This window comes from Lissotriton vulgaris, chromosome 2_1, assembly GCF_964263255.1.
Source record: "Lissotriton vulgaris chromosome 2_1, aLisVul1.2, whole genome shotgun sequence".
NCBI classification, from domain to species: domain Eukaryota; kingdom Metazoa; phylum Chordata; class Amphibia; order Caudata; family Salamandridae; genus Lissotriton; species Lissotriton vulgaris.
This window is the reverse complement of record NC_141687.1, coordinates 625,034,874-625,060,882: the sequence shown is the minus strand read 5'-3', so window position 1 is coordinate 625,060,882 and position 26,009 is coordinate 625,034,874. Positions and strand designations below refer to the sequence as shown.

Genomic DNA, 26,009 nt, shown 5'->3' with positions numbered 1-26,009 from the left:
CAGAGGCCACAAACAGAGCAGTAGAGCGACGGGACCAGATAAGGAAGGTAGCTGAGGAAAGATGACCACACATTAGAGGAATATTTGAGAGAGGTGAGGACTCACAGCTTGCAGGGTATTCCTTGCAAGGGTCAGTTTCTCTTCACAGCTCAGTGCACCATTCTGGATTTTGTTTGCGATCTGGAGCAGGAGCTCTAACCTACACAGAAGAGGGAGGTTAGCCAGAGTCCATAAAAGACAAAGAGATAAGTGCAAGACTCCTTAAAAACCTACTGACTTTTCCACGGCTGGGCGTAGAGCCTTCTCCCGCTCCAGCATCTCCACAATTAGCATGGCCCACTCCTCTTCGACATCATTAGGGTGGCAGCCTGGGGGCAGCTTAAGACGTCCAAATTCAATCCAGACCTAAAAATAAAAACAAATAAGAGTTTCACATGCATGAGCAACACTCAGGCAACCATCCAGAGAACTACAAGAGGCTTTTCTTGTTCCAAGCACCTTTTAGGTATTAATATGGAAATCACGAAAGGGTTTCATCACCCTTCACATCTAAAGCCCTGAAACAGAAAGAAGAAAATGAGAAGCTCTCTTCAGGTCCTCATCGCCCTCAGCATCTCTTGAGATACCAACCTAGAAGCCAACAGGGGGCCATCACACCCTCAAATCTCTCCCTCTCCAATAAGAGACCAACCCAGTATAAGGTCATTATCGCCCCAAACATGTCTAAAGCACTGTTCCCGAAATTAAGCAAGATCATAAAAGCCTGCAGCACCAAAAAGGTCAAAACCAAGACATCGTCAGAAGCAGTTATCATCGAGAGCACCACCAAGATGTTCCAAGGATCTCAGAGACACTGGTGGCATCACTGAAACCCTGAGGATCTATGAGGCATCAACCAAAAAAACGTCAAATGCCATTATTTACTGAACACTTGTGTGTGTCATTCCATAAACCACCAAAGGCCTCTGTCATCCCGTGGACATCTGAGGATGCCCCGGATAGATTGCAAACTTGATAAAGTCTTCAGTAGAGGCTGCATCATCATGACAGCCTCTGAGGCACCAACCCACAAACCATGAGAGGTATTCATCACCTCAAAGATACCCTAGGTGCCAACTCAGAAACCACAGAAAGTTTAAAGAAAGAAAAAAAAACTTCAGAGGACCTTCAAGATGTAAACCCAAAATTACATGAGGCTTATCATCCTGAAGATGTCTGAAGGAACTAGTCAGAAATCACTTTGTTGTCCTGAGGACCTCAGGCCATACTATCTTTCTATCATGTGTATTTCAATGAAATTAGGTATTAAACATTCATTTTTCCATCGATCAATACAATACCCGAAAAAAGACTTCTAAAGCATATTATGTTTCGAATGTAATCTAGACACTAACAATCACAGAAATTTACAAATTATGGTTATTGGCACCACCTTCACTCTGACACCTCAAATTTCTGGTCATTTCCATTGAAGTTAGCTGTGGGTGTGTTAAGGTTCTAATGTGCTAATAATTACATAATGGCATTTGATGCTTTTTCTGTCACTGATGCGCAGTGCCATGAAAAGACACTTCCATTTTTATAATACACATTGTATCTAATATTGCAACAAATCTGCAAGAAAAATAATTGACCACAATTTCATGCAGGACAAAAACAAAATACTCACAAAATATCTTCATAGTATGACTCGGATGTTATGAAAAACCTAGAACTGCTTGCTGAAGTACCACCATGTTGTCTAATGGTGCTATGAAGCCATACTAATGGCAGACTACGTGCTGAAGAAAAAACAACACGAAAAAGCAGCAAAAGACTAGACCACCAAAACTTTGATAGAAGCAAAAAGACAACTGGTACAAACAAGTTTTTTAAATAATCATTACCTATGGAGAAAAGTCCAGTGCTCAAAGTCCCAGTTTCACAGGGTTAAACAGATACTTTCACTGTATAGCGCTGGGGCATGACCCTGCTGCTTGCTGCCCTCTTAAAAGGCTGCTGTGTATCTAACTCAATTATCCTTGGAGAACGGTTCAGGAATGGATTCCACATACATCTGCCTCTTCTCCAGTTTGGCAGATTTTAACATCCCATTAATAGTGACCACTCTTACCTCTAATAATTTATATAACTTCTCGATCCAACTCTTTTCTTCTTCCTTGGCGGGTATTTCAGTTTCTTTAAAGTGTACATATTGATTATAAAGTGCCTAAAGGAAAAGACACAATTATCAAGGCTCGAAAGTCATGTTAGAGCATCCAATGTTTTGCTCACCCCACGACACAACATATACAAGTGCTACGACATTCTACACACAATGACATTCCATGTCAAAAGCCTAGTGACATGGATCGTCAACACGAGCCAGATCAAGAAATTGCTCACACCACTAAGCAAATGAAATACTAAGGATTAGAAACTGCATCCAAGTTCAAAGGTCTGTTTAAACTTTAAAGACATTTTCCTGAAAGACTTACATAACATTACAGTCTGGTTTGAAAGATAGAAGAAACTGAACCTAAATAGATTACTCTTCCACATGTATTCCCTGTTCCTATTTTGTAAAGGTCCACTTGAGGTTCAATTCAGTTACATGGCAATCAAACCAATGACATACCACCCCGATAATATTAATTTGCCCAAAATTATGGGGACACCCTTCCCTGTGTGAAACTCTACTTCTTGGCAGCTGCTGTGAGGAGATGGCATTTATTTATAAACCATCCCAGTGGGGACAGTGCAAAATTGTTTGAGCTTCTCATATCGCCTCTGGAATAATGCATTTTCGGGGCGCAACCCCAAAACATTAAAAACAATTAGATGGAAGGTGCTAGTTTATGTTTGGAGGGTATTATGAGCTGAACAGGGCTTGCAAGAGCTTCCAAGGCCTTGCTTGTTCAAACCGTATCCCTGCCCCACAACCCCCACTTCCCAGAATAACTGCAACATACATTTAAGCTCCACTACAAGGAAGGCCACGTTCTTAGATAGTCAAGAAATAGGGTACATCATTATTCTTGAAGTACTTGGAGACGTTAAGGGGCTTTCGGGTCTACAAATGGATTTGTTTAGAGGGATTCACTACTGTTAGGTAGCCCTCGATAAACCACCAAATACCACTGAATAGGACAGAGAATCGCCTTTTGTAAGATTGTGATGTGGATCTATAGTGCATTATTTTACTCTTTACAGGGTGAAGTAAATGGTGACTCAACAATAGCCAAAGTAAGCGGTAGGAAAACTGAACCAGGATATAAAAGAAGGAGCATTTCTCATTTTGACACTACCTTTTTTTACAATTCAATTTTAAGAACATTAAATGTTTTTTCACTTAAAGATATTACTTGCCATATTTTTTTATGTAAACAGTGTAAATGAAGCTCTTATTTTAGATGCAGTGGTCTCTCCACATTGCTTCTTATGATTGTATCATATACATTTTACAAGAAGGTCTGAACATAGCGCCTTATAAAGAGCTAAGAAACATGGGGTATAAAAACTGTTAATGTTTTGGAATGAAAAGAATTTAGAAGGTGGTTACTCACTATTTAAGGATTTCTGGAAGGTTTGAGGACAGTTTATTTGGACTGCAGTTTATGTTTGTATTGTTGGTAAAAAATTAATTAAAATGGTAGGAAGGTGTACATACTATTTATGTAGCCCCTGGAACAGACACTACAGGCATCAAAACTCTAAGATCAGCAACACGAGGGGTGTAGGCCATGACCATGTTATGCACACTCTCCATCCTTAAATGCCTAACACAGGCAGCCATTACCTGGTCACCTGCCCCACACACCAACCGACCTACCCTCATCCTCAAATATGTCTCTCTGCCCCACAGGGCATCTGTCCCTCAGCACTGCTCCTCTACTTTTCGATGATCCCTCAAATCATTCGACCTGCTCCAAGAGACGGGCCTCAAAATTGTTCTGCATTCTGCTGACACATCATGGAGTGGCAGCGCCACCCTCCTACGCTCAATGCAGCATCAAAACAGCACTTTCCACAATGAAGGTTCTGGATTCGGCAGCCACCAGCATGCCAACCAGTGTGCACATGTAGTACAGTTAAACAATACTTGCCATGTTTCCAACCACAAATGCCAATGTGCAGACATGATCTGGGCATAAAAAAGGAAATCTTTTGGTCTCTTGTTTGACTAGATGACTTAGAGAAAAGTGTTGTAATCTAGCATGTGTCACAGACAAGCCCTTTCTCAACCCCTTTGTCTTTAACTTTCACTATGGGAATAAAAAAGTGCATTTAATTGGCTTTCATGGAGAGGCTCCTTGCTTGGCTGGGGAGAGGGGGTAGTGTCCTTTAGGTGTAAATTAGTTCTCAATGAACCTGGAAGCAGCACTGAAGGATCTGAAGTCAAATATCCGTCCATTGACTTGGTAGGCAAGTATGCCGCTGTCTGCTCCTCTCCAAACTCATCCCAAGAAGTAAAATTTAGCTGTGTTCTACTATTCCCACAAAGTGCCACATTTCCAAGTGTTTTCCTATGTTGACCCTTTACTAAGTATCGAACCTTGCACTCAAACTTACTTTTAACTCGATAGGGTTCTGTGGGAAGGATTTGTCGGACATCAGGATCGTGTGTTGTTTGATCCACCGAATGAGCGAATCAACTCTGTTCTGATATTCCTGCCACCGAGTGTCAACTTCCTAGGAAAGAGTAAAGATTGAAAAGATGATTCACACCGATCTGTCCAGTCACCACTAGAACGCAATGAGGAGATTCTGCAAAATGTTCCTGATAAACACCACAAACCCACAGCAGTCTTAGGAGTATAGCCAGAAAAGAAGAGATGGAGTTACTCCAACTGCTGATCATTAGGGAAAAGTTTATTGGAGTGATATGTACTCACTGTGGCACTGATTCCCTCAGCACCCTCTGGTACTTTGGGGAAGGCATCATAGATGGAGGACACGTAAGTGATAACAGACTTCTCGTCGGGGGATGCAACATCCACATCTGGAAAAAAGGGTACGAGTTAGGAAGAGAAGGACAGCGATGGCTCCTTTAATTATCTGTGCACACCTCAGCATGTAGTATTTCAAGGAGGCACTACATTTCTTCTGTAGTTGCTCCAATGGCCTCCTTGGATCAGAGGCTCTCTCACCTTCAGTGTCTAGAAGGCGGGTGACCCCCAGCCTTTCTGCGATTTCGAAGGCCTGCTCCAAATTCTCTTGGTTACTCTGAATCTCGACCCGTTCCATGTCCACCAGATCCGGTCTGCAGGAAACAAACAGAATCAAAACTCCATAAGTCAAAACTGAGAGCAGGATAGGACACCCTCACGCAAACCAAATTGTCATTGACCAGGAACACAGTGCTGCTGCATTTATAAGACCACTGCTGACAACCTTAGGCACCCAAATACACACATGGAGTGGGGACGCAATGCAAACCATCCGAGACACACAAAAATAAAGAGAGCAGTCACACAATGCTGACATCAATCTCCTACATCGCCGCCAAGACCTGGAATAACTTCCCACTCCACCTCCGAAAAGCACCCTCCCTGGCGGAATTCAGAAAGGAACTCAAGACCTGGCTTTTCGACGGAGAACCAACCCCCTCAGGGCCCAGATACCCCTGGGGGTAAGTAATACCTCTAAGCTATAAAAATACTGATTAATATACACACAGAACAGGAACACAAGTTTGACACCTAAGACAACACACACAAAGCAGGGGCACAGAGTTCTTTTGTTAGATGTCTAAATATACAAAGCAAGAAATGCACAGTAGACACTGATTCTCGTCATCATATACCCAACTACATAAAGAGCAAAGTTATGGTACGGACACCTAGAGACACACAAATATATATAGAAGGGACTAGTGCAGACACACGCACACACATAAGTACAAACATAGCGGGGCAGAGGGATGTCACTGTTGCCCAAACAGAGGAGCGGTGCTAGGCAGCTGTCCTCGGACAACCATACACACACAGATCAGGCATACAGTGCCAATAACAAAACACACAAAGTGGGGCCAGCTTGTAACTCAAATCAAAAGAGACATATCCCTATGTGCTCATATACACACAGAGCTGGACCACAGTGCTGACGAGCTTATAGGATCGAATACACACAATGCAGGAAGACAGTGCTGACGAGCTTATAGGGTCAAATAAACACAGAGCTGGAACACAGTGCTGACGAGCTTATAGGGTCAAATACGCACAGAGCAGGAAGACGGTGCTGACGAGCTTATAGGGTCAAATACACACAGAGCTGGACACAGTGCTGACGTGCTTATAGGATCAAATACACACAATGCAGGAAGACAGTGCTGACGAGCTTATAGGGTCAAATACACACAGAGCAGGAAGACAGTGCTGACGAGCTTATAGGGTCAAATACACACAGAGCAGGAAGACAGCGCTGACGAGCTTATAGGGTCAAATACACACAGAGCAGGAAGACGGTGCTGACGTGCTTATAGGGTCACATACACACAGAGCTGGAAGACAGTGCTGACGAGCTTATAGGGTCAAATACACACAGAGCAGGAAGACGGTGCTGACGTGCTTATAGGGTCACATACACACAGAGCTGGAAGACTGTGCTGACGTGCTATAAGGGTCAAATACACACAGAGCTGGAACACAGTGCTGACGTGCTTATAGGGTCAAATACACACAGAGCAGGAAGACAGTGCTGACGTGCTTATAGGGTCAAATACACACAGAGCAGGAAGACAGCGCTGACGAGCTTATAGGATCAAATACACACAGAGCAGGAAGACAGTGCTGACGTGCTAGAAGGGTCAAATACACACAATGCAGGAAGACAGTGCTGACGAGCTTATAGGGTCAAATACACACAGAGCAGGAAGACAGTGCTGACGAGCTTATAGGGTCAAATACACACAGAGCAGGAAGACAGTGCTGACGTGCTATAAGGGTCAAATACACACAGAGCAGGAAGACAGCGCTGACGAGCTTATAGGGTCAAATACACACAGAGCAGGAAGACAGAGCTACCGTGCTATAAGGGTCAAATACAAACAGAGCAGGAAGACAGCGCTGACGAGCTTATAGGGTCAAATACACACAGAGCAGGAAGACAGTGCTGACGTGCTATAAGGGTCAAATACACACAATGCAGGAAGACAGCGCTGACGAGCTTATAGGGTCAAATACACACAGAGCAGGAAGACGGTGCTGACGTGCTTATAGGATCAAATACACACAATGCAGGAAGACAGTGCTGACGAGCTTATAGGGTCAAATACACACAGAGCAGGAAGACAGTGCTGGCGTGCTATAAGGGTCAAATACACACAATGCAGGAAGACAGCGCTGACGAGCTTATAGGGTCAAATACACACAGAGCAGGAAGATGGTGCTGACGTGCTTATAGGATCAAATACACACAATGCAGGAAGACAGTGCTGACGAGCTTATAGGGTCAAATACACACAGAGCAGGAAGACGGTGCTGACTTGCTTATAGGATCAAATACACACAATGCAGGAAGACCGTGCTGACGAGCTTAGAGGGTCAAATACACACACAGCAGGAAGACAGTGCTGACGAGCTTATAGGATCAAATACACACAGAGCAGGAAGACAGTGCTGACGAGCTTATAGGGTCACATACACACAGAGCTGGAAGACCGTGCTGACGAGCGTATATGGTCAAATACACACAGAGCAGGAAGACAGCGCTGACGAGCTTATAGGGTCAAATACACACAGAGCAGGAAGACAGCGCTGACGTGCTTATAGGATCAAATACACACAATGCAGGAAGACAGTGCTGACAAGCTTATAGGGTCAAATACACACAGAGCAGGAAGACGGTGCTGACGTGCTTATAGGATCAAATACACACAATGCAGGAAGACAGTGCTGACGAGCTTAGAGGGTCAAATACACACACAGCAGGAAGACAGTGCTGACGAGCTTATAGGGTCAAATACACACAGAGCTGGAAGACCGTGCTGACGTGCTATAAGGGTCAAATACACACAGAGCTGGAACACAGTGCTGACGTGCTTATAGGGTCAAAAACACACAGAGCAGGAAGACAGTGCTGACGTGCTTATAGGGTCAAATACACACAGAGCAGGAAGACAGTGCTGACGTGCTATAAGGGTCAAATACACACAGAGCAGGAAGACAGCGCTGACGAGCTTATAGGGTCAAATACACACATAGCAGGAAGACAGCGCTACCGTGCTATAAGGGTCAAATACAAACAGAGCAGGAAGACAGCGCTGACGAGCTTATAGGATCAAATACACACAGAGCAGGAAGACAGTGCTGACGTGCTATAAGGGTCAAATACACACAATGCAGGAAGACAGTGCTGACGAGCTTATAGGGTCAAATACACACAGAGCAGGAAGACAGTGCTGACGTGCTATAAGGGTCAAATACACACAGAGCAGGAAGACAGCGCTGACGAGCTTATAGGGTCAAATACACACATAGCAGGAAGACAGCGCTACCGTGCTATAAGGGTCAAATACAAACAGAGCAGGAAGACAGCGCTGACGAGCTTATAGGGTCAAATACACACAGAGCAGGAAGACAGTGCTGACGTGCTATAAGGGTCAAATACACACAATGCAGGAAGACAGCGCTGACGAGCTTATAGGGTCAAATACACACAGAGCAGGAAGACGGTGCTGACGTGCTTATAGGATCAAATACACACAATGCAGGAAGACAGTGCTGACGAGCTTATAGGGTCAAATACACACAGAGCAGGAAGACAGTGCTGACGTGCTATAAGGGTCAAATACACACAATGCAGGAAGACAGCGCTGACGAGCTTATAGGGTCAAATACACACAGAGCAGGAAGACGGTGCTGACGTGCTTATAGGATCAAATACACACAATGCAGGAAGACAGTGCTGACGAGCTTATAGGGTCAAATACACACAGAGCAGGAAGACGGTGCTGACGTGCTTATAGGATCAAATACACACAATGCAGGAAGACAGTGCTGACGAGCTTAGAGGGTCAAATACACACACAGCAGGAAGACAGTGCTGACGAGCTTATAGGATCAAATACACACAGAGCAGGAAGACAGTGCTGACGAGCTTATAGGGTCACATACACACAGAGCTGGAAGACCGTGCTGACGAGTGTATATGGTCAAATACACACAGAGCAGGAAGACAGCGCTGACGAGCTTATAGGGTCAAATACACACAGAGCAGGAAGACAGCGCTGACGTGCTTATAGGATCAAATACACACAATGCAGGAAGACAGTGCTGACAAGCTTATAGGGTCAAATACACACAGAGCAGGAAGACGGTGCTGACGTGCTTATAGGATCAAATACACACAATGCAGGAAGACAGTGCTGACGAGCTTATAGGGTCAAATACACACACAGCAGGAAGACAGTGCTGACGAGCTTATAGGATCAAATACACACAGAGCAGGAAGACAGTGCTGACGAGCTTATAGGGTCAAATACACACAGAGCTGGAAGACAGTGCTGTCGAGCGTATATGGTCAAATACACACAGAGCAGGAAGACAGCGCTGACGAGCTTATAGGGTCAAATACACACAGAGCAGGAAGACAGTGCTGACGAGCTTATGGGGTCAAATACACACAGAGCAGGAAGACGGTGCTGACGTGCTTATAGGATCAAATACACACAATGCAGGAAGACAGTGCTGACGAGCTTATAGGGTCAAATACACACAGAGCAGGAAGACAGTGCTGACGTGCTATAAGGGTCAAATACACACAGATCAGGAAGACAGCACTGACGAGCTTATAGGGTCAAATACACACAGAGCAGGAAGACGGTGCTGACGTGCTTATAGGGTCAAATACACACAGAGCAGGAAGACAGTGCTGACGTGCTATAAGGATCAAATACACACAATGCAGGAAGACAGTGCTGACGAGCTTATAGGGTCAAATACACACAGAGCAGGAAGACAGTGCTGACGTGCTATGAGGGTCAAATACACACAGAGCAGGAAGACAGCGCTGACGAGCTTATAGGGTCAAATGCACACAGAGCAGGAAGACGGTGCTGACGAGCTTAGATGGTCAAATACACACAGAGCTGGAACACAGTGCTGACGTGCTTATAGGGTCTAGTACACAAAGAGCAAGGGCACGGTCCCATAATCAGGTGATTCCCAACAACACCCAGAAAAGAGACACTTGTCTGACACCCCTCTGGCACTTTTATACACACAGAGACCAGAGACAAAAAGCGGAGACCGCCGAACACCCAATCACATGCACTACAGGAACACAGGGATGACACGATCAGAAACACACTGGGCAGTCACGCACTGCGGACTGTTATCAGAACCGTTACTACTCAGGAGGTAGAAATGCTGGCACTTTCACATACAGGAGGTGTACAGCAGTGAAATCATCACACACAAAAGGTAAACAGTGCTTTCACCGTTTTACAAAGCAGTGCTGATATCAATGCACATCACAGGTACACAGTGGTGATACCTGTGTGTACGGATAGAACGCAGTGCTGGGGCACAGTGCTGGCAGTCGAATGCAGCAGACAGACACTATGGACAGCCCTACAGACCCCCGGATGCAAGGTACCTGTATCTGTGAATTATTGCATTGAACATTTTTCCATCATTCCAGCACGAGGAGAAGTTGGTGCAACGGACTCCGGTGTACCCGGCCGTCATCTTCTGCGTCCACAGGAGCAGCTTCTCCTTGGCTGACATGTCCCCTGACTCGCCACTCACATAGATGTCGGAGATCTGGAGAGGAAGGCACGAGAGGTTACTGAGGAAAGCGGACTGAAGGAGAGAAGTCTGAGTCATGGACACTGAAGTCATGGGCAGATTGTTTCCAACAGGGGCAGAACACATCATTTGCAGCATCACAGCCCTGCCTCACTGTAACTCTCTTCACATTTGCAATACACGTATATGATCGAAGCAGTTCTCAGACAAGAGCTACACAAGTGTTAAGTGAACACTGTCCATTAGTTACTGGGGACACCCAGGGACAGCAGTTGCCGAGGAGTTGAGATGGATAAAAATATATTTCTCTCAGTTTTTCAAGTATTTTTGTGGTACTGTCAAGAAGAGTTCCTGTGTAAGAGCGATAGAGGGGACCAGGCTGCTCCCCTAACTCTGCTCTGGCTGGACCACTCATGCGGTTTTATTTGGTGTAAGGATAAGCACTACTTGTGAGCGCAGATGAGGGGTTTGGCGTTTGTGGGTCTTGTTAGCGTTGTGCAGACAGACGTGAACAGGGGATGTGCGATCTACTGACGGGTTTTGCACATTCCAGGGTGCATCTTGTGCACTGGCACGCAGGCGGGAGCAGGCACCCTGTGTAGACGTAAAGAGGGAGCGTGAGCTCTGATGAAGGGATCTGCAAATGCGTGGGTCTCGTGCACTCGTAGAGATGGGAGCTGGGACCCCATGTAGGGTCGAAGAGGGAACGTGTGCTCTCCTGAAGAGGGTGTCTGTGAGTGGCTTCAGTGACAGGAGGAGGGATCCCGAGTGGGGACGAGGAATGGATGTGTGCTCTGCTGAAGCGGTTTGCAGGTGCGCGGGTCTTGTGCTCTGGTACAGTGATTCGAGAAGGAGACCTGTGCACACATGAGTTACGGGTGCAGCCCTGCTTCAAGGGGGGAGAGGGGCCTATTGTATGGGGAAAGAAAATCTTAGATGTGAATGCAGCGAAGGGGAAATTGCTTATGTGAGAGCGCAGGGGCTTAATTGATAGTGCTGTAGCAAGAGACGCGCCTCTGTGAGGACACACGGTTAGTGGAGTGACAGAGGAAGTGGCCTGTTGTAGACATGGCCCCCTAGGCAAAGAGCGCCTGTCCTGGGGTCCAGTGTGGAAGCAGGAGTTCTGTGTGGGGATGCGAAGGAGTATGGTGACATAGGAGGTGGCCGTTCTAGGGGCTTTAAGTGGCCCGGTTCCTGCCGGTGCTCAGCACCGGCAGCTCTAAAAAGCAGTTGCTGAGATGGGTCCCCCATAGGCTCTCACCCCAAACTGGGAAAAAATATTAACTCTGCAACAGTAGCAGCCTTCAGTGGCCTTTAATTAACCGCAACGGCAACTCGTTATAGTTATTTCACAGTGTCATCATTTCAGAATTGAAGCTTTTTAATACTATATAAAAAAAATTGCTGTTATTTATAATATGCAAATTACAAACATTGAGAAATCCAAGAGTCCTGGCTTGTTTTAGTTGTAATGTCAGTAGTAGTATTGTTTGCAATTCAAGTAAGAGACAGACTAGAAAGCTAGTCCGTATCCCCAGGGATTTATATGTAATCAACAAGGACTAGCTATATGTGACTGTATTATAGGACTCAAACTGTACTGTCAACAGAAACCCATTAGGTTTTATCATGAAGCCCTCACCCACCAACCTGGTTGGTGGCATGCTTCATCATCGGGCCCACCCAGTGACACCGAATGTGTCCCGGGTGTGCTTTGACGCCTGATTACAACGGAGCAGGTATGTTACTGAGAGTGCAGTGTGGTGGTGTGTAAAGTGAAGTTAAAAATGCTATACAGTGGTCCCAGTACCCGAGGGTAAATTAAATTTCAATGACTGGGCCTCCGTTAGCGGTTAAAAACAAGGCTGGTGGATGTTGTGGTGGTACAATTAAGACCCCCTACATCCGGTTGTGTTCTACATGTTTAAGCCAGTGCCTTAGGTTTTGCTGGCTTTCCTCAGGACCGTTAATATGTGTGGGTGCAAGTTAAAAACAAGCATGCGTCAGCGTTTTGCCGCAAATGCTCCCTGGAGTGATTCGGCAGGGGGATATGACCGGTATTGTCGGTCAAGGCCTGCGGGGTACCTGTAGTGCCGTCATCAAACAGGGAGCATTCGCGGCAAAACGCTGGTGTATGCTTGGTGAGGGAATCCCCTCGCACACTTATAGCACCTTAGTGAGTGCGACACATAGTCCCAACACACACTCTTAATTGTTTTTAACTTGCACCCACACTTATTAACGGTCCTGAGGAAAGCCAGCATAACCTATTGTACCTGAATAATTTGGATAAAGACTTACTACAAGGGCGTTGAGCATTTTGGTGTGAATGTGACAGCAGAAAAGGAGTGGAGGTCGGAGGACGTTCTGCTAGGCACTGGCTGCAAGCAAAGGGGTGGACAGCGAATGTGGTGCACTGGGTAATACTCGAGGCCATGGGGATAAAACACTATTGGTTGATGAGAGAATATTATGTAAATTAACTCTTGACAGACAGACAGACAGAAAGGCCACTGACCACTTGTCTGCCAGGCTCCGCAGCGCTCTCCTCCTCAGCCTGCGCGTCAGCGGCGCGAGGGAAGCCCGCCTCCGCCGGCACGAGCGTGGCCGCGGCCTCCTCCCCGCCGCTGCCAGGCCCCGCGGCCTTGGCTCCGAGCCGGCCGCTGTCGTAGTCCGGGAGCCCGGCGTCATGCCGGCCGCTGCCGTAGCCCGAGGAGCCCGGACCTGCCCTCGCACTCCCCCCGCTGTGTGAGGAGTGGCGCGGTGGGCCTGGAGCCAGGACGCACACGGGGCTCTCCAGGGACGTCCTCTGCAGCGGCCTTTCGAAGTCCACCATCGGCGAGGGCGTGGACAGTTCAGACAGGGTCCCCTCCTCGGGCCACAGACAGGTGACTACGCCACTGTCCCCCGGCTCCGGGCTCAGGCCCCGCTCGCTGCCCGGCTCCCGGTGTGTGCGCGCCCTGGACCCCGCGGGCCTGTGCCCGAGGCCGGTGGTGGACCCCGCTGCTGGGGCGGGGGGAGTAGCGCCTTGCCCTGCCTCTGACACCAGGCCGCAGTCTCTGAGCGCGTCTCCTGGTCCGGCGGCCCTGGCCCGGGGGTCTGCCTCCAATGCTTCCGGGGAGCTGCCCTCTGCACGCCCTGGCCCGGTACTCCCCGCCCCCCTCCTCGCGCCTCTCAGCACCGGGCCTGGTTCTGCGGCCCTACAATCGCCGTCATTCTCCGGGCCCGTGGTCCCTGGTTTCTTGGAAGGGTTCCTCTGTGCACCCTGAGGGTCCTCGGATGGGTGGCTCTGTATGGGCAGGAGCACTGCCCGGCGGTTGGCTGAGCCCGTCCTTTCAAACTCCACCAGCCTGCTGAAGGCCTTCTGGCAGCCCTGCTCGGCCGGGTTGTCGCGGATGTGGGCGATCACGGTGGTGCCGTTGGCACCGGGATCCTGCAGGCTGGCGATGTCTGACCAGAAGCGGGCGGTCTCCAGCTGCGCCCCGCTGATCTCCTTCACGTGCACCAGTTGCCCAGGATCGGCTTCTGCGGGCACCAGGCGGGCATGGATCACCTCTGCCAGCTTCAGGGGGCTGACCTTTAACTTCTTGGGCAGTGCACACTCCTCGAGGTTACCAGCCTCCAGGGAGACGTCGTCTGCGCCTGCACCGGACACGTCCCTCTTCTTGCCCCTCCGCTTCCTCTTGAGTCGCTGCCAGGGCCTAGGGGAGGCAGAGTCCGGGTGGGCGCCAGGCACCGAGTCCCGCGGCTCCTTTACGCAGCTCATAACATTGCCCATGCCGGAAGCTCCAGTGCTGTCCCGTCGGCAGGTGGCAGGCACGTGCACTCATTGCATACACCCGAGCCGGGAGCGGGGATACCAGGGGGTCTTCAGACAGCAGTGGGTTGGCACGACCACAGAGCAAGCTCCAGCGTAGACAGCCATCTTGCAGCGCCGGACCAGCACCGGCCGTGGCTCAGACGGGCACCGCACCAGCCTAGACCATACGGGCATCATACAGCAATGAAGCCTCGTCTGCCAGTGCCTAGTTCAGAGAGCCATCTTGCCTATCTGGAGCGGCAGCAGCCCGGCTCAGCGCCCCCGTCACGGCGCGGTTTAGGAGCTGCCGGAGCATCGGTCGTCTCAGCCCCTCAGCAGCACGGGCTCAGCATCCCTCTGCAGCAAGCGCAGGACCAAAAAGCACAGGCAGATCCGATAGGCTGCAGACTCACTCCAACCTGATGTCACTGGCAGCATCCTTGGAGGCAGACGGGGATAATGAAGTAGAAATGGAGGAGGAGGGGCCGGTGGGAGGCGGCGGGGAGGAGAGTGTGCGGCTGAGGAGCCAGGGTTTCATGGCTGCTTGGGGTAACGGAGACACGATAGGTTGGGGGGGGGGGGAGGGAGGGTGTGGTCTAGAAGGGGGGAGGGAGACAGGTACGGGAGGAGAGGCCTTTTGGGAAGAATTCTACTGTATTGTGGGATAATCAGGAGACGGTACAGTAGTAGGGGCGTGGGGAAGGGATGGACCGAGAGGCACACGAGGACAATGATGAAGAAACGGGGGTGGGAAGCAAAGGAGTGCAATTTCAGGAGGAGGAAGCAGTTAAGACGAGATTAGGGACCAGGATGTGCGGCAAAGGAGGAAGAGGGAAGGAATGAAGGATGCAAGAAGTGGAGTACAGTTGAATAAACGGAGGACAAGGGTGAGGGGGTTGGAACTGTAAGGAAAATGAGACTGCAATGAAAATAAATAGAAGTAATGTAGTGCAAGAGACATAAGGTTGGGGAAAGGGACAGAAACGGAATGAAAGAAGAAAAGGCGAACAACGTGGAAGGAGTTGAAGGAAGACTAAGGAACCAACAAACGGGTACCAAGGATGAGGAGGGACCCAAGGGGACAAACTGTCAGTTTACTGAACCCGACCACAGTGCAAATTGAATGGCCTCGAAGGAAGGCCTGGTGCAGTGCTTCATCCTCAACAGAATGAGTGCCGGTGCCCAAAACACCCCCAGTCAATGCTAGCGCGTAGAATGCCAAGGCTGGCAGCGCTGAATCCATCCCAGACCTCTGAACCTACTGCCAGACGCTCCCTGCCCCTTACTCTCACCCGTGCTGCTTTTGCCTCCTCCCTTCTGCTTTAAGTGTTTTTCCCTCTGTTACTCTCTGGAAATGCGTTAACAGGAAAAATAAGTGTCGGTCCCCTAGTATAAGCGCCAGAGGCCACCTATGGTTTTAGAGGTCAGCCAAAGGGGAGAGGAGGTAGCCTTACAGCTACAGCTTTCGACCTCGAAGCTGGGGAACCGGTTCGAGTCTCGGCAACGACGCTCAACAGCCTGTGATTCTAGGCAAATCACTTAATAACCATGTGCCTAACAAAAATGAATGTTTCCCTCTGTAGCGAGACTGGTACTCATGTAAAGCCCTCTGATACCTGATATCTTCGGGTCTAGGTCGTGCTATATAAAAGTCGGGAAAAAAATGTCTGGCCTCTCTCTGTGCTTTAAAATGTACACCAGACATTGGCGGATCTGGCACCGCCAATGGCCCCTGTGACAAGAGCAAGGCTCTTCTCCCCCTGGACACTCAATTCTCCTCACACTGCCCACCAGTGCTCGTTATTTGACTACACACCAGCGGCAGCTCTTACAGTATGTTAATGTCAGCTCTTTACTAACTACTGTGGCCAGGTCCTCACACTGACCACCAGTGCCAGCTATTCACACGGCCTACAGCCTCCAGCTTCTTACACTGCCAATGCCAGGTCATCACACTGTCCGCCAGTGAGAGTTCCTCACTTTTTCTTACTGTTTACCAGTGCCAGCGTCTCACCTTGCCCACCTCCTCACACTGCCCACCATTGCCTTCACCACAAATTGCTGATTCCATGGTCACAGTCACACACTGCCAGTTCCTCACTCTGCCTTCCAATGTCAGCTCTCATATTGCCCAATAGTCCCAAAGCGTCTGCTCACGACAGTTTTTACACTGTTCACCAATGTCAGATTTTCATGCTGCACACCAGGGCCAGCATCTCAAAATCAATTCTTCACACTGTTCACCAGTCAGCTAGACCGTGTGGCACACTAGTGACCGCAGCTTCCACTGCCAACTTATTGTACTGTTATCTACACCAGCTCATTACCCTCTAAATGGGGCTGCCCTTGCCTTAGAATTTGGCTCTAACCATGGATACTCCAGGGTGTTGCAAATTCTCTGGAGTAGCCTCAGGGCCCTATGCCTGTTCTCACTGTGAAGGCTGTGTGGAAGTGCATGCACCTTCCTATAAATATTAGAAAGAGACATTGACTGTTCTATAACATGGGCTTGCCTGTCAACGCAGACAGGGGTGTGCGCACCGGCCCTGATGATGTTTTGAATACGTGTCCCGACAGACTGGAGGATGCACCATGGCACCTAAGGCATTCTGGATAGGTGCCCGGCCTGCCAGTGTGGGCTGCTGAGCATATACCTGCATCCCCGGTACTCTAACCTCTGGGTTAGGGCTGCCAGGGCAGGCCTGTGTCTACACGCCTGCATCCATGGTGCTAGTGGTAAGGTGCCCGGTCTGTCATTGCTGACCGGCAATGTGCAATTGCACCGGAAAGGGATCCACCCATGTCCGGCTGGTCCAAATAGAGTGGTGTGCTCGGCCCTACACCAGAGTTGTGAGGGGCTGGGTAGGCAATGAGGCCGGCTTTTCCTTGTCGAATGAAAACGTGTGCGCCCTTCCTACCCATGTTGGGAAGTGGCGTTGCTTCCATATTCTGAAACACGGGCCAATCTGTCATTGCAGACCAGTGGGTGTGCACTGGTATTTATTGTGAGTAAACTAATGGGCAGCATGCCACTGCAGCCATTGTGAGTACGTACTCTCACCCATGGTGCCCATGAATATCTGTGTCGCCTGCCAACAAAGGCTTGTGTGTGCGCACAGGCACACGTATTGGGTAAACCCATGTCCAGTCGGCTGTGCAGACTCCGGCAGGTGCACTTGCACCACTGGTGCTGGGAACTATGAGTCTCTCCTGCCATCGCAGGTCAGTGTTCGCAATAGCGCACGGACGCCCAGGAAGTGAGGCATACCTGTGTATGTTTTCACTACTTATGAGGCATGCTCTTCCTATAGGTTAACATGGATAAGTGGTTGACATTACTTCGGACGGCAATAGTGGATGGCAGTGGAGCAGCCTCATAATGTTTCATATTAATGGACAGTGGACTCTGATACGGGTGCGCTTTACTCGCCTTACTTCCCATACTTCTGCTGGGTCATTGACTACCTGCATGTCTGAGGATTGCCACCGCATGTGGCAGCCTCCCTGATCCGTCTGGATTTTAACCTGTTCGATGCTGATGACGGAACCGCTCCGTCATCAGCTGCGGTTGGGCTGTGCTGATGACGGAGCGATTCCGTCATGGCCCGGCCGCCGCGGCTGCGCGGCGCGTTCTATTGAGCGGGCGCGGCCATGACGGAACCGCTCCGTCACGAGCACAGCCCAACCACGGTTCTGTCACCAGCATGCGGCCGCCCCGCCCTCTTAGCGCTGCGGCGGAATAGCCGCCGCAGCGATGTGGTTAATTCCCTCAGTTGATATCTGACTACGCCCAACTCCTTCCGGCACTGAGCGTCCACTTTGAGTGACTAATCCTCCTCGGACTATGTACTAGAGCACACGTGCTCTTATTGGATTCATTTCGACACTCCTGGCCAATCTCATCTTTTTCCAGCGCCAGCTAGGACCCCCCCGGATTTTATCATCCCTCTCAGCTGAAACCTCCACTACCGCCCCAGCACTTACTTGATTTACATAACCCGGTCCTGATGATGACCTGAAACTGTACAGGTCGAAACACCGTCAACCCTTCAGTGCAATTTCGGGCATTACTGTGGGTACTGTAGTCTCCTCAAGCAGTTGCATACTGCTTTGTAAATAACGACTGTTTTTGTGACCTCCAATTGAATTGTACATTTTTTCGCAGCTTACGCTGTTTCCTCACCTTGTGTCACTGCACCGTTCACCTTCACGAGCACGAATGTGCACGCCTACCATTGGGTTACTTATGCATACACTGTAATGTAGTGCGGATATAACTACTTGCATCCAGCAACAAGAATTTATAATTTTTTTACAATTCCTTTGTGGTCTCCCTTTTTACAGTCTCTCCCTTATCGATTTGTTTCTCTTTCAATGCATTTGCCCTCTAAATGATTACCGTTTGAGACATTGTTTATTGTTTATACACTACCATCCGGGTCTCGAATAAGTTAACAGGTTTCTCCTGGTTTTTTATTCCACTTATGTAATAAGGACATTTCTATGCTCCTAGAGTCTCGGGGACCATGGTGTCTGGCTCCAGTGGACACCAGGGGTCGAGGGAAGAACACCTGTGCATTCCCCAATCGACAGCCATAAAACATGGGCCTCCATGGGAATAGCGAACTTCTGCCATTTGAGGGCCGAATGGGATAGATTGAAGTAGAGGTTGTGACAATTCGCCTCTAGGGGCTGGATCAAGGCCCCACTAAAGAATAAGATCTGCATTCTACGGCCCCATTGCAGACAGGCCTACAATTTAGGGGAGACCTCCGTGGTTCAAAGAAAAAACCTCGAAACCACCCTGAACTTCAATGACACACAACAGTATAACTACGGGTGCCATCCTTCAGCAAGGGGTTGGAGACGCTTGCGGGGACGTGGGGCCGGAGAACCCGGACTGCGTGTTGCACTTTGTCAGAGGACTCTGTTTTGCCAATGTAGTATAACTGTCCGATTAGAGGCTGGCCTGGGCCGAGGACCTGCTTAAGTGTGGTACCCTGAAGTGTGCTCTCCAAGGGCCAGACACCGGGTATTCTGTTCTCTTGGAGATCTCAAACCTCTTCTATGAGGGACGTACACCATCTGCCTGTGAGATCTGGAGATTGGTACCCTTTCAAGTGCCCACTCAGCTACTGAATCTCAACTGGTAGTGTGGTGCGAGCGTGGAACTAAAACTTGTGTCTGGAGACCAGATTGTCTAGGTTGGAGCCACAGAAATCATGCCCGGATCTAAGATGTATGGTTTCTGTACTGCTGTGACGACAACGCTCTTAAGCGGCTAGTTGGTAGTGAGCGGATTCAGCGGTTGCGGGAACCTGCGTAGCCCGTTTCGCCGTTCATGCCACATCTCTCTCATGCAACATCCAGACTGCATGCTCATTGCATGTGGTATTCACATAGTGCGACCCTGGGAGGTGGAGGTGTACCCAAAGTAGTGCCCCATTCTACCTCATGTTGCACTGCTGAACTTGTGCCTGTGTGACTGGACTGGTCTGGTGCATCTATATCATTGTGCACTGGACGTGGTGTTTCCTTTCCAGGGAGGTACGGAATTGCATCTCTTCCCTGTGTCTGACTGAAATTGCCTGGTGCAATCCATTGCAACGTGTACCAGTCATTGTTCCTCTATTCCAGGGAGACACGGAATTTGCATCTCACCGTGTTTGAAATCTGTAGTGCTTGGTGTGACCTAACCCAATGTACACAAAGTGCTGTGCTGTCATTGCCTGGGCACAACCTGGATCAGCATGTACCGATCGAGGCACCTTCTCCTATCAAGAGGCTTCCCTGTGCTACTCCCCATTCATAGTTTGTTCACTTAATGACACTTTTCACGACGGCCAGCTGCCCTCTCCAACCCTGGCCCCTCCAGAAGACGTCTTGATGCTAGGAAGTAGCAAGAGAGATTGACTGAGTTGAAGAAATGCTTCCAAGACAGTTCGGCAGCAGGTTAATGGACTGTCTGAATCCTTTGTGTTTTGAGACCTGCGGGTGAACTTCCAGAGTAGCTACTAACTTCTCCCTTGTTTATGTCTACTTCACAATTAAAACTGTTACATATGCTCACATGCTTCCCGAGGAGCCAGACAGTGTGATTTCGGCTGCATGCAGCCCAGCATCCGGGAGGCAGTGTTGGTTATCATCCGGGGGTTTAGGACAATCAGGGTGTGCTAGAGGGTGGAGGGAAAATTGGGCCACGGAGTCTGCGATACGTTAATTGTTGCCAAAAGCACAATACCTTTTGACGCTGGGTTTACCCATGTGACTTCGGACCACGGTGCTGTTAAAAAGTGTTCTATTTTCGTTTATGTGTATAATTTTGATATATAGTATAAGAGGGCTCTCTCTCAGTTGGAGGGCGAGAGAGGGGGGGTTAGATTAGGAATTATCTACAGTCTGCATAATAGTGATATCATAACAATACGAGTGGGCCCAGTACTCCTAGTAATATTTCCGCATGTGTATTATGCCCAAAAGTATATGACGGTCATGTTATAATGATTGAATATGTGCGTTAAATATAAACATTTTTACATACATCCTGTGTGAAGTCTTGTTTGTGACGCTCAGGGTATTTATCAAGAGTGGCTGCTGTGCCTTTGCTTTACACCTTGCCTCTGTAGTGAGCCTGACTGCTCAGTGCCAAGCTACCCAATGGTGAGCACGTGTTATACAGCAAGTGTATTCACCCACCCTTGATGGGAGCGGTAGTTCTGCCTGGCTGGGAGCAACCCTTCAGCCAACCAGAGACTGCTGGTTGCAACAGACAAAAAGACAGTAAAATCAAAGATGACAACTTGGAAAAAGAACCAAGAAGATACACTGCTAACTTAGCATGAACATCGGAAATCAACTTCAGTAATGGGAAACAACAAATTGCATTCACTCTACCAGCTGACTTAATGGTTTTAAATACAGCAACCTTAAAAGAATTACACTTTAAATTATATTTGAACATAGGATTTAATCAAGCCCTTAATAGGCTTAGGGCCCGATTCTGATGTGGTTTGGAAAGCTTCCCGACCGAATCGGATAAGGAGAGTCCAACCAACAGAGTACAATGCATCCAGATGCTTACAGATACAATTTGGTTGGACTCCCATTGACTTCAATGGGAGTCTTTGTTCCGACCGAATGCATAGACTCCTACTGAAGAAAGGGGTGGCTGGGGAAAATCGAGCATCCTGTGGTGGGCACCCTTTGGTGCAGACCCCTGGGTACATCCACAGGCCTAATTAGAAAGGCTCTGGGTGCAGGGGGCCCACTACGGGCCCCCAAAGTCTGATTCCCACTGCCAAATCGAGTCAGGTGGCATGATTCGTAAAGGCTGTCCAAGTCCAGCTTCGTACTCGGTTGTTCGGAAACGCAGCCCGTAAAGACGTACAATTCTGCTACGTATGGCTCGGTCATTCCAAATTCCTAACACCTAACTCGCGTTCCTGATCCGATTTGGACAGAGCAAATGCTGTTAGGAAGCCTTCCTAACCTCATCGGAATCAGGTCCTTAGTGAGAACAATATTAAGTTTGATGCTGTAGTGTAGTTCCTATATTCCCAATAGGCTCTGCGCATTGGAATAATATATCCTATAGTTTAGACGTAGGACTGAGGTCGACTAGGTCTTTATCGAATATATTAGACTTAATTGTGAGTGCCAGCTAGCTCAGAGGTCACTAGAAACTTTCTCAAATTCACAAGAAGGGATTAGTTTCTGACAACTGCATAAACATGACAACTTTGTTTCCCCAAGATAAAACTGATCTTCAGAGTTGTGGAAACAATAGATATATATTTCACTCAGTCAATCGTGCATGCTTCGTTTCACCAGAGTTGCAGAGTTGCAGAGAAATAGATAGACAGGCGTTTTCAATAAAAAGATTTATTGAACAGTCTTCTTTCTCAAGCATAAGAAATGAACTGCTACAATCGTAAAACTGGTTGTAAAATATAATGCATACAGTATAAAGAGTAGGATAAAATAATACTGTAAGAGCATTGTATGGTTCCTAAACCATAGATAAATACATACATAAATAATAGAGGCTAAAAGTACTCAACTGGTGCTTCTAAAATACGCCTACCCCGATGTACCTAACCGAAGTCTAGTACGAGGGAAGAAGTAAGTGAGGTGTAGCATACATGTAGTATTCTTTTCCCAAGAATCTGTCCAAGATTTCTCTTAGGGTCTAATCAACTCCGTACCCTAGTTTAGAATGGAGACGGTCGGTCTCTGGACTCGATTTCCCAACAACCCGCAAGGGTAGCTTAGAAACACTGGAGCTGGATTTCTCGGCAGGAGAAAAGACAGCGTCTCTCTCAGTGCGTCTGCTGGAGGGTCCGCTTCCTTCGGCACTTGCTGTAGCAGGATGCGTCGGGCAAGTAGATAGTCAAATTGCTCCAAACCACCGTCTTTGCGCTAAGGCAAGTGTGGGCATATTTATACCTTGAAGTTGCCGAGTTTGACGTAAAGGTGGACATAATAACGTCATCAAAGAGTCTCAGTTCTTTGAAAACTCCATGAGTTCTTGGACAAGTCAGTTCTCGAGCAAGGGAAAGTCCCTAGCTGCTGAAGCCGAGTTTTCCAATCAGTGTAGATTTTCGGAACTAGTGGAAATAGCCCTGCCGTATTTAGACTGCATGAGCTACGCCTAAAAATGGTTATGATTTCTATGCCTATATAAGGATATGGTGATTTATACCTATATAAGGGCTTGAATCGAGAAAATTACAATAGGGTCCTAAAATGATACATAACAATACTGAAGTGAAGGAAACGTCCCCTTCTTATCTTCTAAAACGTCAAGTACGATAATGCTACTGAACAATAAAACTTGTAAGGAACTTATGATAAACTAGTAAGGTTGGCAAATAAACCTTTAGAGGCAAATAAAGGATGTCACTTTTGGCAAATTTTAAAAGTGCATCCACCACCACTCAACTCAAAGGAATACATATATCAACAAAATAACAAATGTTTCACAACAATGAAACTGCGTCCTCGCTCTCACAAATCACTTATGCATTTGTTTAGAAAACAATAGCATGGTCACACAATTCAGAAAAGTAAACAATGAAAATGCCATGTCTGCCGATGTGCAGCACGTTTCCTCCAGACAGGAACTGTGAAGGCTTGCATGCTCTCTTTATTCCATGGCGATTGTATCTCTTTCCCAATCAATTTTTTTTTAAAACACTAATTAATTCATCTAGTGATCTCAGTAATCTTTCAATCAACTCAGTTACTCCTGGCCAATCGGTACACTCTATCAACCCTCAGAAATGCGCCTCTCAGTGGTGAGAGCGGAAACTGTTTTAATGGAAGCTCAGTACCATGACAATACATGCTAGACTGGTGCTCCCCAATCGACCACACAGGTGGCCATCTCACGGGTTCACTTAGTTAAAAAAAAGGCATGCCAAGTTTTCGCCGACAGCCGAGTAGATCATCATCAATGTAAATATATCTCACGCATACGTTTTGACTCTCTCCCATTATTGCCTGATGTGCAGCTTGAAAAGCAATGAGGATGGAAAGAAAGCGGAGAAGGCTGCATCCGCAGCTTAAGTGTAAGCAGAATGTTTCTCAGTACCTCCTGACCAAGATGAGATTCCCTTCAAGAGGAAAGCTCATCAACATAATCCCAGTAGAATGCACATGGAACAATCCACATATCTGTCCAACATCTTTCTGTGACAGGAACTCATCCGGAGAATGGCACTGAAGCCTTCTTGGGTCTGGTAGAATATGATTGGATGGAAGATTTGCATTTTGAAGAGAATAGCTAACCGTAAAGCAGAATGAATCCATCAAGCAATGATGGCACAAACCTCAGTAAGAATAGTGTCGCTGCCTCTCAAAGTGGCAGTCGAGGACAAGCATGAAAAAGTTCATAATGAAATTCTGTAATTTATGTAGAAAATACATAGAAGAAAAGGGGCTTTAAGCTCGCTAATGAGCCTGATAGAGATAACTACTAGAACAAAATCTTCAAGGAGAATGGCATCATGTCACTTTAAAGCATGGACTCGATAAGCTTGTGTTTTAATCACAGTAGCCTGTCTGTACTAGGATGACCGGTGCAGAAGGCGATGTCATTTGATGTCCCAATGGGCAGTCAAAATGATTCACCTGGCCTATTCCAGTAGGGGTCCAATGGCTGCAAAATGTTTTCATCCGGCCTATTCCTGTAAACGTTTGTGGCCGCAAGAAGTTTTCAGGTAACCATCTGCCTTATTTGGGTATTTGGCTTCAGAAAACATGACAAAACCTAGCCACTGAATTGGGTGTCTCATAACCTTCAATATGTTTAATTTCTTTGGCAATAGACTAGTATGGAGTGAGGTTAACTCATCAAGAACCATACAGTCCAGTGAGTAATGGTAGGAAGTTTGGGAGAGCTCTTTTTGGGTAGGAGCTTTCTCCTCTAGGACCAGTAGATGAGCATCCTCTAAAGAAGTTTCAAGAAATCCAAGATCCGAACCCAGCAAGAATTTGACAGTTCAACAGGTTTGTCCTTGATCAGGAATCACATCATCTAGGTGTTGGATAAAAAGCATCTAAGAAAGTCCTTTTCAAATTGAGCAGCAGGCTATCCCCAGGGTGTCAGATCCCTGCCTCACCTGCAGATAGTTCTGACGGGTATTCTAATGTCCGGATCGTTGGGCAGATTGGAGTAATTAACCCAGATGGGCCTAGGGGGGGTGGGGGCATAAAGCTCACTACATGTCAGGGAATGTTTTTTTTTTATATATGGGTGAGGGTTGCCTGGAATGTGAATGGCAATGCCCCAGACCCTCCAGTAAATGTTCGTTCTGCCCCCCCCCCCAAACCCCCAGGGGTAGATGGAGATAATTACCCCCAATCTAAAGCCCACTGCATGGCAGCAATATATATATTTAATAAATTAATGTGTTAGTCTTTCCCATCCTATCAGACCCAACCTTCACCCTTAAAACCTCAACAGTCTTTATGCTCCCCTGGACAGGAATAAATCAGACGAAGGTCAATAGCCATCCCACGCAAGTGGCCTTGGTTTGAGCCATTCCTGCCCTGGGCACAAGGCCCAGCCACACAAGTGGGACAGCGTTTTTATCAACACAAATAGGGTAGTGCTGGGTAGTAGGAATGTTGTGGATTCCTGCAGATCCCAGAAGTTTTCATCACAGAAATTTAAGGAAAAGGAGTAATTTCATACAAAGTTTAAGATTTGAATGGCATTGTGGGGGAAAAAACCTCATGGGATTCACACTAGTCACCCAACCCTGGTTTTAAGCAGGTGTCTAGTTTTCAAAGATGTGCATGTTTTCTAGGTCTTCCTAGGTGCCATTTTAGTTAGGGCCAAAAGTCCACAGATAACCTCTCTGTAGAAAACGGGTCAGTTATGTGAGGAAAAATTTGATGAATCCATGTTGCATTTTGGGCCATTTCATGTCGCGGGCACTAAGCCTGCCCACACAAGTGAGATACCGTTTTTATCA

The 26,009-nt window shown here is 47.8% G+C and overlaps 1 protein-coding gene across 4 annotated transcripts in view; it reads right to left on the bottom strand.

Annotated features, from left to right (window-relative positions):
• The window catches only part of MACF1 (microtubule actin crosslinking factor 1), a 1,022,862-nt gene that overhangs the window by 721,333 nt on the left and 275,520 nt on the right, over positions 1-26,009 (bottom strand). For all 4 annotated transcript variants that reach the window (XM_086955743.1, XM_086955745.1, XM_086955746.1 and 1 more), the window contains 7 exons: positions 10,579-10,745; positions 5,130-5,242; positions 4,875-4,981; positions 4,552-4,671; positions 2,114-2,209; positions 278-405; positions 106-199 (listed from right to left, as the gene is read on the bottom strand). In XM_086955743.1, coding sequence (XP_086811869.1) covers positions 106-199; positions 278-405; positions 2,114-2,209; positions 4,552-4,671; positions 4,875-4,981; positions 5,130-5,242; positions 10,579-10,745 — 825 coding nt within the window. The remainder of the gene's footprint in view (positions 1-105; positions 200-277; positions 406-2,113; positions 2,210-4,551; positions 4,672-4,874; positions 4,982-5,129; positions 5,243-10,578; positions 10,746-26,009) is intronic.